This window comes from Penaeus chinensis, chromosome 25 (assembly GCF_019202785.1).
Source record: "Penaeus chinensis breed Huanghai No. 1 chromosome 25, ASM1920278v2, whole genome shotgun sequence".
Classification (NCBI taxonomy): Eukaryota; Metazoa; Arthropoda; class Malacostraca; order Decapoda; family Penaeidae; genus Penaeus; species Penaeus chinensis.
In genome coordinates this window covers 1271584-1287520 of record NC_061843.1, presented here as the reverse complement: position 1 = coordinate 1287520, position 15937 = coordinate 1271584, and the positions used below count along the sequence as shown (strand labels likewise).

The 15937-nt window shown below is 39.8% G+C and overlaps 1 protein-coding gene across 1 annotated transcript in view; it reads right to left on the bottom strand.

Annotated features, from left to right (window-relative positions):
* Nucleotides 1-320: 320 nt before the first annotated feature.
* Nucleotides 321-15937, bottom strand: part of LOC125038769 (fat-like cadherin-related tumor suppressor homolog) — a 26435-nt gene continuing 10818 nt past the window's right edge. The window contains exons 21-38 of the mRNA XM_047632358.1: nucleotides 15673-15896; nucleotides 15380-15476; nucleotides 14990-15156; nucleotides 14576-14693; nucleotides 14075-14356; nucleotides 13500-13910; nucleotides 13167-13358; nucleotides 12649-12837; nucleotides 12244-12458; nucleotides 11224-11505; nucleotides 10707-10964; nucleotides 9425-10588; nucleotides 8407-9285; nucleotides 8093-8296; nucleotides 7007-7391; nucleotides 6498-6608; nucleotides 2955-3138; nucleotides 321-2625 (exon numbers count right to left, since the gene is read on the bottom strand). Of these exons, the coding sequence (XP_047488314.1) occupies nucleotides 2229-2625; nucleotides 2955-3138; nucleotides 6498-6608; nucleotides 7007-7391; nucleotides 8093-8296; nucleotides 8407-9285; nucleotides 9425-10588; nucleotides 10707-10964; nucleotides 11224-11505; nucleotides 12244-12458; nucleotides 12649-12837; nucleotides 13167-13358; nucleotides 13500-13910; nucleotides 14075-14356; nucleotides 14576-14693; nucleotides 14990-15156; nucleotides 15380-15476; nucleotides 15673-15896 (5759 nt within the window). The 3' untranslated portion in view covers nucleotides 321-2228. The remainder of the gene's footprint in view (nucleotides 2626-2954; nucleotides 3139-6497; nucleotides 6609-7006; nucleotides 7392-8092; nucleotides 8297-8406; nucleotides 9286-9424; nucleotides 10589-10706; nucleotides 10965-11223; nucleotides 11506-12243; nucleotides 12459-12648; nucleotides 12838-13166; nucleotides 13359-13499; nucleotides 13911-14074; nucleotides 14357-14575; nucleotides 14694-14989; nucleotides 15157-15379; nucleotides 15477-15672; nucleotides 15897-15937) is intronic.

Below are 15937 nucleotides of genomic sequence, written 5' to 3'. Positions count from 1 at the left end.
CAGACAGACAGACACACAGACACACAGACACACAGACACACAGACACACAGACACACAGACACACAGACACACAGACACACAGACACACAGACAGACACACACACACACACACACACACACACACACACACACACACACACACACACACACACACACATACATACAGTGAAGTCCATCTTGTTCACTGAAAGAACTACAATAATAGAAGAAATACTCTTAAAAGACAAAGGCTCTTATCTCACAGAACATACAAATCTGATATAGCTTGTATTCAGAACACTTCAGATAGTGCAATTCTGGCTTGAATAAATACCACTAACAAGTTATTACAAGTTTATTTACAAAATCTGTATAAAACAATAGCTGCCAAAGCAACCATACAATTATTCATAAAACTGTTTTAATATAACCGTTACTCCTGTATTAGTTCACATTAAAAATATGAATCCCTCCTCTACAGAGTATAGCTATTATCACAAGTACTTCGGTTAGTACAATAACCTATCAGGAACGGAATGGTACAGAGGATATGACAGCTGGTAGGATTGCAAAGCACAATGTTCATGACATGGTCAGTAATCAGTCCTTCGATATTATAAACAGGGATTTCTTTGTTAGTTCCAGAAAAAATAATAGATTAATATGGATAACATTAAAAAAAAAACTTGTTTTACTGATCATGTCACATGTCAAACCGAGTAAATAAAAGAGGTGAACTTACATCTCCAGTTCCAACGTACAAGTAATTTGAATATTTAATTATGTTTACAAAAACGTTCCTTGGTTATGTAGGAAGCCTGTTTTGGGAAGCAGTTTTGGAGAATTGTCTATGCTTGATTGGATTAATTAAGATATCATTGTCAATAAAATACATAAAAATTACAGAAGTAATATTTTTAAAAGTTTATATATATATATAAATATGTATATATATAAAAGCTGCTCAATTCATGTTAATCAAGTTTAGCAACAAGCATCATTCCAGGTCATCATGGCAACTGCAGGACAAACCCCACTACGGCTAGATGGGCATCCGGCACTGCCTGGCCACAACACCAACTCTCTCCTATGCTCTTTGCACAAGGACACTTAAGGACACAATAAACTGCCACCTTAAACAGGAGGGAAGTCTTCCATTTTAAATGCAATCAGTTCTATTAAAATAAATACAATCAATAGTTTCTAAACATTTCACATATGTCACAGTAAGAAAAGAAAAATCTCCAATGACTTTGTGTAAACACAAATCATATTTTAATCTATCATCCTATGAATAATGAAATAAGGAGTCAGTGATAAAATGAGACATATAAATGAAACTAAAATACCAAAATGTAGTACCAATAATGATACAATAAAATGCAAAAAATGCATTACATATTACCTATTTCTAACATGGACTAGTCAGTCATTCAGCCCAATCTGTGACTGGTTAGTTACCAAGAATCTTCACAGGCAGCTTGACACCTTACCTGAAGAATCTAACCCTGTCAGTTCACACTGGAAAAAATATAAACATTCTGTGGAACACATTTTGGAAATTATTTACAATGACCACTTTTTTTTTTTTTATTTACAGTACTTATTTACAGTCACTGTTTTACACAGGCGACTTCTAAGTACTAGCAGACTGATCCATCTGCTGGCATGAGTCGCGCAGTTCAGAGTAGCACCAATAGCCTTGAGAATCTAAATAATCAAGGGAGACATCTTGTCACTTGTTCGCAGACAAACTTCTATCATCTCCAGTGCTATTGACTAAAGTATAATGCATCTATACCACACACTTGTCTAGATTTTCTCTTTTGGAAACTTTGATAGAAATTGGCACTTTGCCCAAGGAAATCAAAATGCAGGTTCACTTCAGAAAATATCTGGAACCTTTTCTATGTCCTCGTGTATCATTGAAAACCTTGGATTTTAGGCACACTGGAAGATATACATAACACTTAAAAGGAATCCCTATGTAACCTTAGTCAGCTTACAGGCACTAAGAAATGGCAGCTGTAATTCACAAAAGAATCCACTTGACACATTTCCACAGACACTAATGAGAATACCATTATCCTAAAATATCCTTTTCTTTTCCATTTTTCAGTCATATTCCTAAAAGTACTTTTTAAAGACACCTGTACACCTTTCCTTGGTTTAAACTATTTGTGCGCTTTCACTTGGATTTATTTTTTTCTTCCGTTTTGTTTTTTAAAAAATCTAGTATCCATCAAATCTATTTCTTAATTTTGTCGTCATTCTCAAACTCTGAGTTGACTTCTGAGTCCTCAATATCACAGACATTGTCCAGGTCAGATGCAGATGTATTGGATGCTGCACCACCCCACAAGGAGGCTCCTTCCTCTTCGTCTTCCATGCCAGAAATCACGGATATATCTGCTCCGAATTCACTAAAGCGTTTAACGGTGTCATGCCTGCGATTGCTCCGAACTCTGTAAGGAGAGTATGTGGCACCATCGCGGTCCTCTGGGAGATGGTTGATTGGTGGAGGCCTGTAGACTACACTGTAGGGATCATCAAGTGTGTTCAGCAACTTCCCCCTCTCATCGTCTGTTTCCGTTTCACTTCCCACTTGGTAACGTGGGAGATACTGGTTTGGGTGAGTTTCATATCTGGAAAAGGAGAGTGGATTTAAATGATAATGAATTACATGAAACTTTCTTTGCCTCCTTATGCTGTTAAAAAAACAAAATTTCAATATAATATATTTATATATATCTATCAAACTTCAAATCTGTAGCTAAGTTTCCAGTCCCAATTAGTTAAGTCAATTCTTGAGACTGAATCGAATAAAACCCCTTTTCTTTTTATTACTTCCTTCCATAAAATTAATAATAATAAAAAAGTTCACATGCATTACAATAATTATCTTACAAGCTCAAAACAAGGGTAAATAAATATTCATCTGTCTTGTATGAAGTCTAAAGCTATTCTACTATACCTTTGAGGTTGGGGAATGAAGAGTGAAGTGTCAGACTCGGCCCCTGCGTCAGAATTGGGGTCGAGTAACTGTGAGGTATCTAGGTCAGGTCGGGACTCAAGCTCGAATTCAGTACCACACTCACTTACAAGCTCATCTGCTGGCAAGGTCTCCATATCTCTACCAGGATCTACTGGGCCCTCCACTGCAATTCAAAATTGGTAATGAGTTTCTCTCCAGGGGATCTCATCAAAAGGGAAATCTTCCCTGATTCATTCTTACTAAATCTGCAGTACCACGTTTACCATGCACTGTGTATACCTTGGTTAATGTACTTTGAAGTTCAGTTATCATTGTATTTACTTTTATATTTAAAAATTATTTACATACTGAATTGAGTGCCTTAAATATCTGATAAAGTAAAATAAATAACCAAACACTGATAAATGATGAGAAAGATCTGAAAGACAATGAATAACTTCTGAGATGAAGACTGTATAGCTAACTCCTCGCAGTTGGACCCCGTAATAGCACTTGCATGTCTAGCAACTACCGCTTTATCCATACTCAACAAGTCCCATACAGTAAAGTGGGGGTGTGCAACCATTCGGAACAAAGGACTTCTAAGCAAGGCTTGTGTTTTGGAAGACCACACATACATACTATATATATCATGCTAGTTACCAGGACGTATTGTATGGAATTATATATATATATATATATATATATATAAAGAATAATTGTGTAAATGAATATACTTTAAAAAATTATCAACTAAAAATATCGGATGATGAGAAACAAAGCCTTTGCTAGCTACTAGCTTTCATTAATAAAAGTCTATCTTGGATCTATTGTCCTACATCTAAAAAGTATCAAGGCATCTCTCTCTCTCTCTCTCTCTCTCTCTGAATGGAGGTTTTAGGAATTTTAGATTAATGTCAGGTAAATTTATGAATCTGGCTTCTGCCTAAGTGTTGAATTATAGGTTAATAATTTCTATCTGCACTGAAAGTCTGAGAGAGTTGTAGGTTGCACAAGACTGCCATATAGTAAAAGGACAATTGCATTGCTCTTTAATTATAATTCCCAGCTACTTTTATATGGCAAAACAGTTTCTGAAACTGCACATTTACCAAAAATATGTTTATTTGTTGGAATTGCACAATTACCTTTAACCCATCAGCAAGGGGGTTAAATCAGGATATCTTTGCCTATGAAAATATTGTCTTGCAAATCTCTCTCACCAACCATCATCATGAACCAAGTTAATGAAACGACAAAGATGCTCTTAAAATCACTGTAATATATCTTACCTGAAAAAATAACACTGTAAAAACAAAAGTGGGGGAAAAAAAAAGAATAATAAAAAAATAAATAAAATAAAAATAAAAAGTGGGATATTCTCCATCATCTATCAAGCCTACCTGGGGGCATCAAAGGCTGATTTTCTGCTGGCTTCACTACTATAGATTCGTTAGACTCATTGGAATGGTATGAGGAGGAATCTCTCACTTCTCCTCCGGGAACTTCCATGATGTTGGGAAGTGGGTTCTGGGAGGGTCGCGCCCAATCCGAGCAATCCCAATGGTAGCCTGCCACCACGTGGACACCGGGACACAGGTTAGTCACAACACAAGTCACAAAAGAAAGGAGAAAAAGAAAATTGGCCCTCATTCTTTGGCATCATATCCAGGCTATATTTATGATGGTCATGTCATTATTTTTTAAATTTGGGGAAGGGGGCATGGCAACTCTTTTTTTTTTGTTTAATCTTGATTTTAACCTTGAATGGGCATATCAAATTACTGCTTTATTAGATCAATGAGGACCAATTATGCACATACAAGTGTCTGCTTCCAACATGCACAGAACAGTAAGAGTTTATTTGGATTCCTCGCATTTTAGATGGAAGCAGCAGACACAAATAATTTGTCAATACTTTTACAGCAATCATAATGCTGCTGGAAGAAAGCCATTTTCTTTTTCTTTTCTTACATCTACATACAGCACAGATGCATATACCCATGTGCTGTTGAGATCTAAAGCACAGCAGAAGCAAATGGATCATAACACTTTCACCCTCACACTTACAGCATCTGTCACCCTTTCTTTGAAGCTAATTCCTTGTGCGGATGATGATTCTAATCTGGCATCCTATCACCTTATTCACAATATATTTACAACTATGAATAAGTACATGTCACTTTACAACAGGATTTAAGGAGGAATTTAGTAATCCGTCATTCCCTGTGTTGTGAGGACGGTGCCGAAGCAAGCACAGGGAGATATGGAAGTGGAAGTATTTAACACGAAGTCCGAAATTAAGAATGGATCACTAATAAGATGATCACAGAAGGTACTAAACAGATGTCAGTACTGTTTTACAAGGGGGTTAAGTATTTTAAGTATTTAAATACAGATTCAGTACACACGTGTAGAGAACTGTATCAACAAAAGGGGCATTTTAAATTCAGCGTTAAAGGGGAAGAGGAATGATGAGTTCAGTATGGCCAGTCTGTCATGTGAGATATAATGCCTAAAAGAAATAGAAAAAAAAAAAAAGGAGAGAAAAGAACCCTCTACATATTATGTATGTAACTTCAAACTAAAAAGAATAAAATCCCATTCCCTAATTTTTTTTTTTTTTTTACTGTAGTTACCTATAATGAACTCACAGATTTTCTGTAGAACACAACATCTGTATAACATGTCTTTTTTTTTAACACAAATTCTCGACTGTCAATTATCCTCATCAAGGAGACTAATCAGTTTTAAGATTAGATAATGATGTTTGTGTAAACTTTTTCTTGTAATCTTCCTAAAAGCTTATGTTGAATCACTTCTTTTGACCATGTTAAAATCATTTAAAAATGTAACATAAAATAAGTTTAATCGCAAAAACATTATTGAAAAGAAATGTTGATGTTATCAGTTATTTTGAACTAAAGAAGACTCATGCTACACAGAACATTTTAGTTTAAAAGAGCAGCTTGCAAAGAATGAATGAATACTGTACATATGATAACTTAAGAAAATAGCTTAATAAATAAAATAAATAAATATATACCGCAAATTATTTATTTACTGATGAAGAGACCTTACGTATTACTTATAACTCCATACACTGTTTATTTAAGGAAGGCACATATTTCATTTACAGATCTATACAATGACAAAGGTGACAGAATCCTCAAGCTAGAGGTGGGTACTGTAAGTGTTATGACCTTTAATGTAACAAGAACTGTAATGTTCTCCTCCCACTCCTAGAGTGAACAAGGTAATTTTATAGGTACTTCTGCTCATTTTACCTAAGACTAATAACAACATCTTAAAATTAAAGAAGTGCTAGTGTAAAAAATAATATAAAAAGCACATACAAGCAAGCGCAAACATGCTACTCAGTCTGCAACATATGCTAAGACACATTTATAATATGCATGATGCACTAATAACAATGTTTAAATTCATGCTACAATTTTGGGCTTTTATTAACATTCTGAACTTGACCAACAGAACAGAGAGAGAGAAAGATGAAGACGAAAAGAGGAGGCCGACGGAACTCACCTGGCAGATCGTCCATTGAGGCCCCAGACCGCACACTCGCATCATCCCTGGTGCTGCCATCAACACTTAGTTTCTTGAGGCTCATGTACTCACCCTGACGGAACTTTACATCTGGCGAGAACAAGACAGCAGCTGGCATGATTCTCCCCATCAACAAAAGGCATTTAGGCCAAAGACATATTTACTTTATATATTTTCGTGCCATTGTGGAACCTGGACATTTTTTATGTATTCTCCTGCCATTATGGAACAGTGACATTTTTGTAATATATTTTCCTGCCTTGCAATCAAAAAATCAAAAATAAAAAACAACTTGAACCCTGACATCATAAAAAAAACTGAAATCAAAAGCAAAAACAGTATTTTTTTTTCTCTTTTTTTACTTTATAAACTTTGGGAACATATCATAGAAATTTTATTGCCAGTTTCCGATTGCAAAGAAATTAAGGCTTGAGAGGATGAGCTCTAGCCCCAGCAAGAAAGAGAATGAAGACGTGCACAATACAAACCATTTTGGATCTTGGCATTCTCATAGTAGGTGTCCTTCAGATTATGTGCAAGTGCATCCTTCCACGGTTTATGCAAACTGTCTGTATCTGCTGCCAAAGTGGATCCTGGCGAGCCCAGGGTGGAGCCCAGGGTGGAGCCCAGGGTGGAGCCCCGGGGGGTCCCAAGAGGGTTAATCTGGGGGGTGTGGAGGTGGTGGTGATGGTGGAGGCTGTTGGGCTTGGATATGTTTTGAACAAAGTCCCGGGAGTACTGTGGAAGGTTCTCTAGCTCATCCCCAGCTGAGCCGTAGCTACGGATGGTGTCAAAGTTGTTTAGCGGCATGTACGCAGGTTCACTAGGACTAGTGGGGTAGGAGTCGGGGCGAGGCGTGCAACCGTGCGGATTCTGCAACACATACAAGCCAACACAACAGTAAGGCGCAGCCAACACAACAATCATGACCTGACGGGGCTGCTTTGGGAGGAAGTGCGGTACTTCATCAAAATACAGACTTTTATGCCAAGACATGAGCAGGGCTATTTAGATATGCTTGGGGGATTATTGTATTGGATTCAACCCCTTTGATTCCTTTATTTATGATTAGGAGGCTACATTTTGATGATTTACCTCTGTTAGTTCAGACACTATTACACAAAGTTTGTGGAAAAAAATGTCTCAAAACTTATTGATGAAATGCATGTGTAAAATAATCTTGAAGCCTATGGCACATGCAAAGCCTCTATCAAATAATCATAAAAAGCTAAAGTGGCAATCTGGTGATGTAAGCAAATTCTAGATGTGATTTCTACATCTGCAAATTTAAGTGTAGTTTTAAAAGATTGCACAAAGGTACCAAAATACAAAAAGCAAAAATAAAAATGAGTATCATCATATACTCTTTACATATAAGGGTTATAACTAGCTTAAAACATCACCTTCAGTGCATTAAAATATTGTTTAAAGAAATATTTTAGTTTCATAATTACCTAATGAAATCCACACAGTTATGAACACACAAATACAGGCACCACAGCAAATATTTTTGTAAAGTGCTAATGAATATAGTAAAGGTAGAAAAAAACAACAACAAATTCCAGCATATTTACCTGTGAGGCTTCCAGATTGCTCATCTTAGAATTTCTCTTGTAGATGTTATGATTGTCTGTATTTTTTGGTTTCAGGATAACATGGTTTGTCTGCTCTATCAACTGTCTTCTGCGAGCAGCTCTCCTCTCTCGGCAGTGCATTGCCAAGACAATGATCAGGCCAAGAATGATGACTGACACTATGCCAATGACTATGTAGATGATCTGTAATGAGATGTAAATTAGGACATGAAGACAGTTTTACTGAAATTAAAGAACTTGATGCAGAATTTTTATTCAGTATCAAAAAGTTTGCATCATGTCTGTAAACCCACCTCCTCCATTTTAATATTGATCAGTCCGACTGTGTGAACACCACAGTAAGGTCCTGTAGTATTTCCTGGACACATGCACCGGAAGCTCCCATACGTGTTGATGCAACTGCCGCCATTCTGACAGGGGTTCTTGGCACATTCATTGATGTCAATATTACAGTAGGCTCCAGTGAACCCATGACACTTGCATATTGGGCCAGAAATACCCTCCTCACAAGTTCCTCTGTTCAGACAAGGATTAGGGTTGCAATACATGTACTGGCAGCGAGGGCCTGACACACGAGCTGGACATTCACATCTGTAAGTGTTTTCAATGTTGACACAGTGGCCATTGTTTAAACAAGGTGAGGAAGCACAAGGATTGGAGTCCAGCTCGCAACGTGACCCAAGGAAACGAGGATGGCACTGGCAAATGAACGATGCTCCGCGTTCTTCACAAGTGCCACCATTAAGACAGGGGTGAGCACCACAGACACCTGGCGGCTGTAACTCAGACTGGCAGTGTTGCACCACGTGGGCCAGGCGGGTGAGTGATGCCACCTTGGTGGTTGCCTGATGAGTCAGAGGTAAGGGGGTATCATCCAATCTAGGGTCATCAATGCAGCCAACCATCCCTTGCCGTGGGTCCTGGGCTCCTGCCCATGGTCTCACTTCTGCTCCTAGGTACAGGTGTGGGGTTTCAAGATTGAGAAGGTCGGATGAACCAGGGGAGGTTCCTTTTTCCATGAAATTGCCATCAACCTTCACTTCAGCTGTGCTGCCAAACCGCTCTATATCAACGTGGTGCCACTGCCCGTCATCCACTCGAACAGATGAAACAGTTACAAGGCCTTCACCACTCCCCAAGTCCCACCTGTATCTGACTTCCCCTTCCTCAAGCTGTAAAGAAGAGAGAAATATTAATGATGTGAGAAATATAGTCAAAACAGACAATACCCATCAATAAACTTTGGTTCACTTTAATCAAATCAACATGTCTACTTAAATAATCACTGAAAAACAAGTAATACCAAATTACCTCTAGGATGCTATAATCAATTCTTCCAGCAGTGAACATCAAATTCCCTGATGGATGCAGCGTGCGGAACCAGAGAGAGAAGGAGAAGTGTCGTTCAATTGGGTTCCTGAGGGAATACTGTGCGTAGCTTTTGCCTCGGAAGGACAACGGGGAGACAGGAGAGTAACATTCCGGGTTAGTGTCTCTCCCTATGCAGCTGGTCTTGTTCAAGCTGCATGTGGCCCCAACCAAACCTTCTGGGCAGACACATATATATCCAAGTCTTGAACTATCTGGTTCACATATCTTGAACGAGGGGCATGGGTTGTGTGCACACTCGTTAATGACAATCTCACAGCGGGCACCAGAGAAGCCAATAGGGCAGACACACTTTGACTCATGACGGTGGTGCAGAGATACATAGCTCTTAGTATCTGTTACAATGGCAACCTGACTGTCATCCAGCACCACTTGTTCCCTGCACTCACCATTCTCACAGGTATCTTCTGTGCACTCGTCTTCCACCACACCTACCACCTGCAGCCCGAGCACCGATTCCAGTGTCTGCTGACCAGAGGTGACCTTCTTACGAACCAGGCTTCTTGGGTAGAAAGCGCCTCCATTCTTCCTTACAGCAAATAAGACATCAAGATCAGCTGCAGTTCCATATTTTCCTTTGCTCACTTTCTTCTTGCCATCTCGTCTCGTTCTTGTGTGACTGTTTTGGAGACTGAGGATGATGACGTCCCTCGACTTTACATTCATGAGGTTCTTGATACCTCTGTGGAAACTGCGCTTGTAGGACAGAAGGAACTCCTCTGCAGTAGCCCCTCCCAGTTGCACAATAACAGCATTCTCTACCATTTCATCACTAATATTGATAACATCAGTCTCCGCTTGGCCAATGGTTGTGAACTTCCCATCTGTTACTGAAATATTGACGGTGTAGGATCCTTCATCCAAACCACCCACAGAGGACAGAGTGCCGTCACGGGGGTCAATGGAGAAGTACCTAGATGTTCCTCCATTGTTGCTGGATATAACAGAGTACGTGAGTGTGTCATATGGGTCCTCATCTGCAGCTTTGATTTTACCAAGGACACCACCAAAGTAGTCTCCTGTATGTACAAATACTGTCACGTAGAGAGGGAGTACCATCGGAGGGTAGCGAGACTCTTCAATGATCTGCAAAGGGAAATTTCAAAATTAATTTAATGATAATACCTTTAGAAATTAAAGACCGCACATCATTAAACATCAAAACAAAACAAAAATAATAATGGAAGCAAGCAGCCACACGAACCTTGACGTCAATCCATGTCTCTGCAAAGAGTGGGGGACGCCCGTTGTCGTACACCCTTATGAGCAAATGGTAGTCTGCCTTGACCATGTGGTTGAACTTCGTAGCGGTGCGCAGGTGTCCATCCTGAGTCATCCGGAATTCATTGTTTTCATTCCCATTCCGAATCTCAAAGGTGAAAGGCCTGCCATTGCCAGAGCCTTCGTCATCATTGTCAATGATGTCAAACTTGAAAACCAGATGGTTGACTGGTTTGTCCTCCTGTGAAAGATTTACAAGGAAAAATTACTCTCAATTTATCTAAGACAGATAGACAAGACAATACAGACAAACACACATACACACCGATGCATGCAGCAATGTGGACGTGTGCGTTGCCACACACGCACGCACGCACACACGCACGCACGCACGCACGCACGCACGCACGCACGCACGCACGCACGCACGCACGCACACACACACACACACACTCTTACTTTCTCAAATTCACTCCCTCTCGATTAACACAAGATCTCACCTGAACATAAGCAGTATGGTTGGTCTCAACAAACACGGGAGGATTGTCATTGGCGTCGCTGACCTCGATGTTCAGCATGACTGAGCCGGACCGCTGAGGAATGCCATGATCCAGGGCAATCACCTCTAGGTTGTAGGATGACACAGTCTCCCTGTCAAGCGGTCCAGCTACAGACACGTGTCCTGACTGAGGATCGATCTGGAATTGCTTCTTGGGGTCTCCATTTGCTATGGCATAGCTGATCTTGCCATTAGCTTCACTGTCTAAGTCTGTTGCAATGACCTGTAAGGGAAATTAATGATCTGTAAATCTGCTTTAGTATTAACCATATGCCGATGGGCATAACGTGTAAGTATGTGCTATGCCCACTGTGACTGTTTTTACACATAGATGCCTACACTTTTACTAAGTCACCAATGAGCTAATTACGAGTACTGCCTGTCTCGTCCGTTTACTCTTTTCTTTGATTTACGAAAACATTTTACGTTATCTTATTTTGTGGTTACTAATGTTTATAATACTAAAGTAATTATAATGTTAAAATAAAAATAACACCATTGATATTCATAGCACTATTAAAATATATATTTTTCCCACCAATTCTAATCACGTAAGGTCACAAGGTGTACTAATTGACTCTAAGCACTAGCAGAGCCATCTATATGCTGAGATGTTTCACAAAAAATATAGAAAATGAGCACAGCATTTCCCCCATTTTTTATTCATTTTCCCCGGTGGCATTGGGTTCATTTTAGATGAATATTGTTTTTCTTTTCTTCTGAACTTTTACAAAATTCTTGAATTTTGTTAAAATGATTGAGTTTTTCATGCTTTATTCCTATGTGAACTTGAAATAAAATTGTACTATAATTTCCATTTTATTCCTTGTACATCAGTTTGGTTCTTGAGAGAAATATAAGACGAGTGAGTTTCTTCCCTAAGCTTTACTTTCCATTTCAAAATCTGAATGAAATTTCCACAACAATAGAAAAAAAAGTAGTCAACCATAATTCACCATACCTGAATGAGTCTCTCTCGATTCAGAGCAGCCTCGTTGACTATGGCAGAATAGGAATTCTGTAGGAATATGGGCGCATTGTCATTGATGTCTGTGATGGTGACGTTGACGGTAGCGTGGTTGGAGAGAGGAGGTTCTCCACCATCCGTAGCCTGAACGGTCAGCTGGTAGTTGTGGGCTCTCTCGTAGTCTAGAGGGTCCATCACTGATACAACGCCTGTCAAAAGATGAGGTTTTATTTAGGAGCTGAAGTTTGTATTGTGAATTATTTGTAGGTAATGTTAAAAGATAAAGTTTTATTTTGGAACTGTTTGTTCTATGAATTATTTGCAGCTAATGAACTCTAAGAGAAGTTTTCTTTCAAGTGAGACTCCCTTGAATCAATATTCAATGCAAATGAACATTACCTGTCTTTGGGTTGATGGTAAACTTGCGGTGTTCATTGCCACCAATGATAGAGTATGTTATTTCAGCATTCTTTCCCGAATCTCGTGACGTGGCCAAGACTCTGACGATTTCAGAGCCTATGGTTGCACTCTCTGTCACTGTTGTGTAGTATGTGTGACTTGCAAACTCAGGGGGATTGTCGTTCATATCTGAAAAAAAATGACAAAGTTCAAATATACTGCAATATGATCAAACAAACTTTTATTTGGTATCATCATCAAGTAGCACTTTGTGGGTCCCAAGATATATCATGTATATTCACACGCCACTACTTTATCCACACTCATTCATCTCTATCCAATGTCAGACAATGGATGCATACTACATTTTCGATCTTTCTTGATTATTGCTGACTATATTTTATAGGGAGAACCACATTGTTTTGAGATCTGGATTGACTGATAATATTCTCATCTATGGGTGCTGTCCTCTTACCTCTAGCCTGGGCAATTACCACTGATAACCAGATCTGACTTACCTGAAACTAACACAAGGATGTTTGTTCTGGCGGACAGCTGTGGTGTACCGTGGTCCTTTGCAATGACAGTGAGGTTATACATAGCCTGCTTTTCTCTGTCCAAGCTCTGAGTCACGCTCAAGATCCCTGTCTGGCGATCCATCAAAAATATATCATTTCCTTCTATGCCGTAGGTCACTTTCCTGTTCATTCCTGGAATAAGAAATAACGTTTGTAAAATAGGTAAATACAGTTTTATATATGTATATATCTTTATATAGGAAACGTAGTGTGTTCTGAAGTAATTTAGCAACTCTATTTTTGAGCCATTTCAAAAGTGCCAGAAATATGTACCTTTATCAGGATCTGCTGCATGTATCTTCAATAAGAGCAGGTTCTCAGGGGAGTTTTCAGGTACGTTAATACTGTAACTCGGCATACTGAACACAGGAGCATTGTCATTCACGTCCGTTATCTGAATCTCCACCTGGCACGTGCACTGCCATTCCTCATTGGTCCCGTCCTTAACTATAGCCTTCAACGAGAACTGGGACTGCGTTTCCCTGTCTAGCTGTTTCGCGACCGTCAGCTGTCCCGTTTCCTGGTCCATGACAAAGCTCCCTGCACCCTGCCCTGTGACGTAGAACTGTGGTGTGGAAGTTAAGTCTTTGTCTGTGGCTGTCACTCTCAGTAAGTAGGTGCCAGGGAGAGCTGCCTCGCTGATGGTGTGGCGGTACAGGGGCGTTGTACACATGGGACCATTATCTGAAAAAAAGTTCATGTAAGGAAAATCAGATGAACAGGTATATACACAACTTAATATGCCATTTACCTATCTTAACTTACAGGAAAGTATCTCTATGAACCATGGCAGAAAATTACACAGAAAAAGAAACAGTACAACACAGAAACAATCCTCCCACACTCACCATTCACATCCTGAATCTCTATGAAGACCCAGGCCTTAGCAACGAACACCCCGTCGGTAGCGGTTACTTCCAAGGCATACTGGTCGACCACTTCCCGGTCCAGCTTCTTGGCCACGTAGATCTGGCCGCCGCTTCGGACATGGAAGTGCTGGAGGGCGTTGCCGGCGGTGAGGTAGTAGATGATGCCCTGGTCTACCTCTCCGTCCAGCGCCCCTCCTCCCAGGTCGTAGTCCTGAACTTCGAGCTGAACGACGACAGTCCCTGGTAGTGCATCCTCGCGCACTGGAAAAGGAAGAGACGGTGGCTGGTAAAGGCTGTGGATCTTATATGAAAAGTAAAAATACAATGGGGAGAGAAATTGTCATTACAGGTAAGCAACTATTGAGACGAAAAAAAAAAAAGAAATACTGAAACAGTTCCCTTGTACATTTAACCTAAAAAAAAAAAAAAAAAAAAAAAAATTACTGACGATCTCCCAAATGAATTTTCACTTTATCTCACCTGCTGACCGATATTCATCTTTCACAAACTGGGGAGGATTGTCGTTATAATCTATGACGTCAATCATTATGGTCGCCGTCGAACTGCGCTGAGGGCTCCCGTTATCCTTGGCAATCACCTGAAATCAAGAAATAAAATGCGCTCTAACAACCATTGTACCCTTTGTTATTCATCCCCCATAGAAGGCAAAAAAGAAAAGAAAATTAAAGTATATATAAGTATACATATACATCGATAGAAAGACAAATAGAGAAATATAGAAACAAACAAACAAAACAGTAAGAGAAAACAAACAAAAAATGAAAATCAAACAAATTACCAAAATATATACAAAACAATACGAAAGAAAAAACCAAAAAATGTAAATAAGAATCATACAAATGACATGAGTATTACAAAAAGCATTCCACCGACCTTGAGCTCATATTTGGACTTGGTCTCAGCGTCGAGCTCTTGGTTGAGGGAGAGCCATCCGGAGTAAGGGTCGAGGGTGAAGAGAGGTTCCTCCAGAAGGGGCGACTGCTCCTCCAAGGTGTAGCGGACCTCGGCGTTGCTCCCGGTGTCCTTATCCTTGGCGAATACTGTGGTAGAGAATTGCAAAAGAATGCATGAAGTACCCAAGTTAACATAGGTTCCATAGTTCACGTAGTCACCATTATATACATCTATATGACACACACAGTATACTAACCCATCTACATATGCAATAAATATACAATCTCTTCTTTTCCCTTAATATACTTACAGATAATTTCACAAGCAATTAGCAAATATTTCGATAAACATTAACACAGCCGCACATACCTTTAACAACATTGGAACCTGAGGGAGTATTCTCGGCGACAGACACGTAGTAAGTCTCGCTCTCAAACGCCGGGGCTTCGTCGTTCACATCTTGAACCTATGAAATGAGTCCAAGAATTTAAAGACTTGCGAAAGTACTATTATTTTTTTGTTCTTCTGGCATATGACTTTCCCAATCTCTCCTAGTAGCTTGAAACCACAAATAGATAAATAAATAATAATGAAATTTCGAGGTTATTACAACACCAATACTGAAATTCAGATACTACGATGCCAACCACACAAAACCTCACCTCGATCTCCACTGTGGTGCTGGCGGCGAGTTCGGGCTCAGCGATGGGCACGGCCGTTACAATGAGGGACAGACGCTGTGTTTCTTCATGGTCGAGGAGTGCCGTGAGGGTCAGAGTGCCACTGGGAGACACTGAAACCGGGGGTGAAACCTCGTGGCCCCCCCAGTCAACCACGTACTGAAGTTCGCCATCGTAACGGGCGGCAACGTCGCCAATGCGCGTTCCTGAAGTTGTCAAGATGAATGGGTTTGTGGTTAAAAGTAGC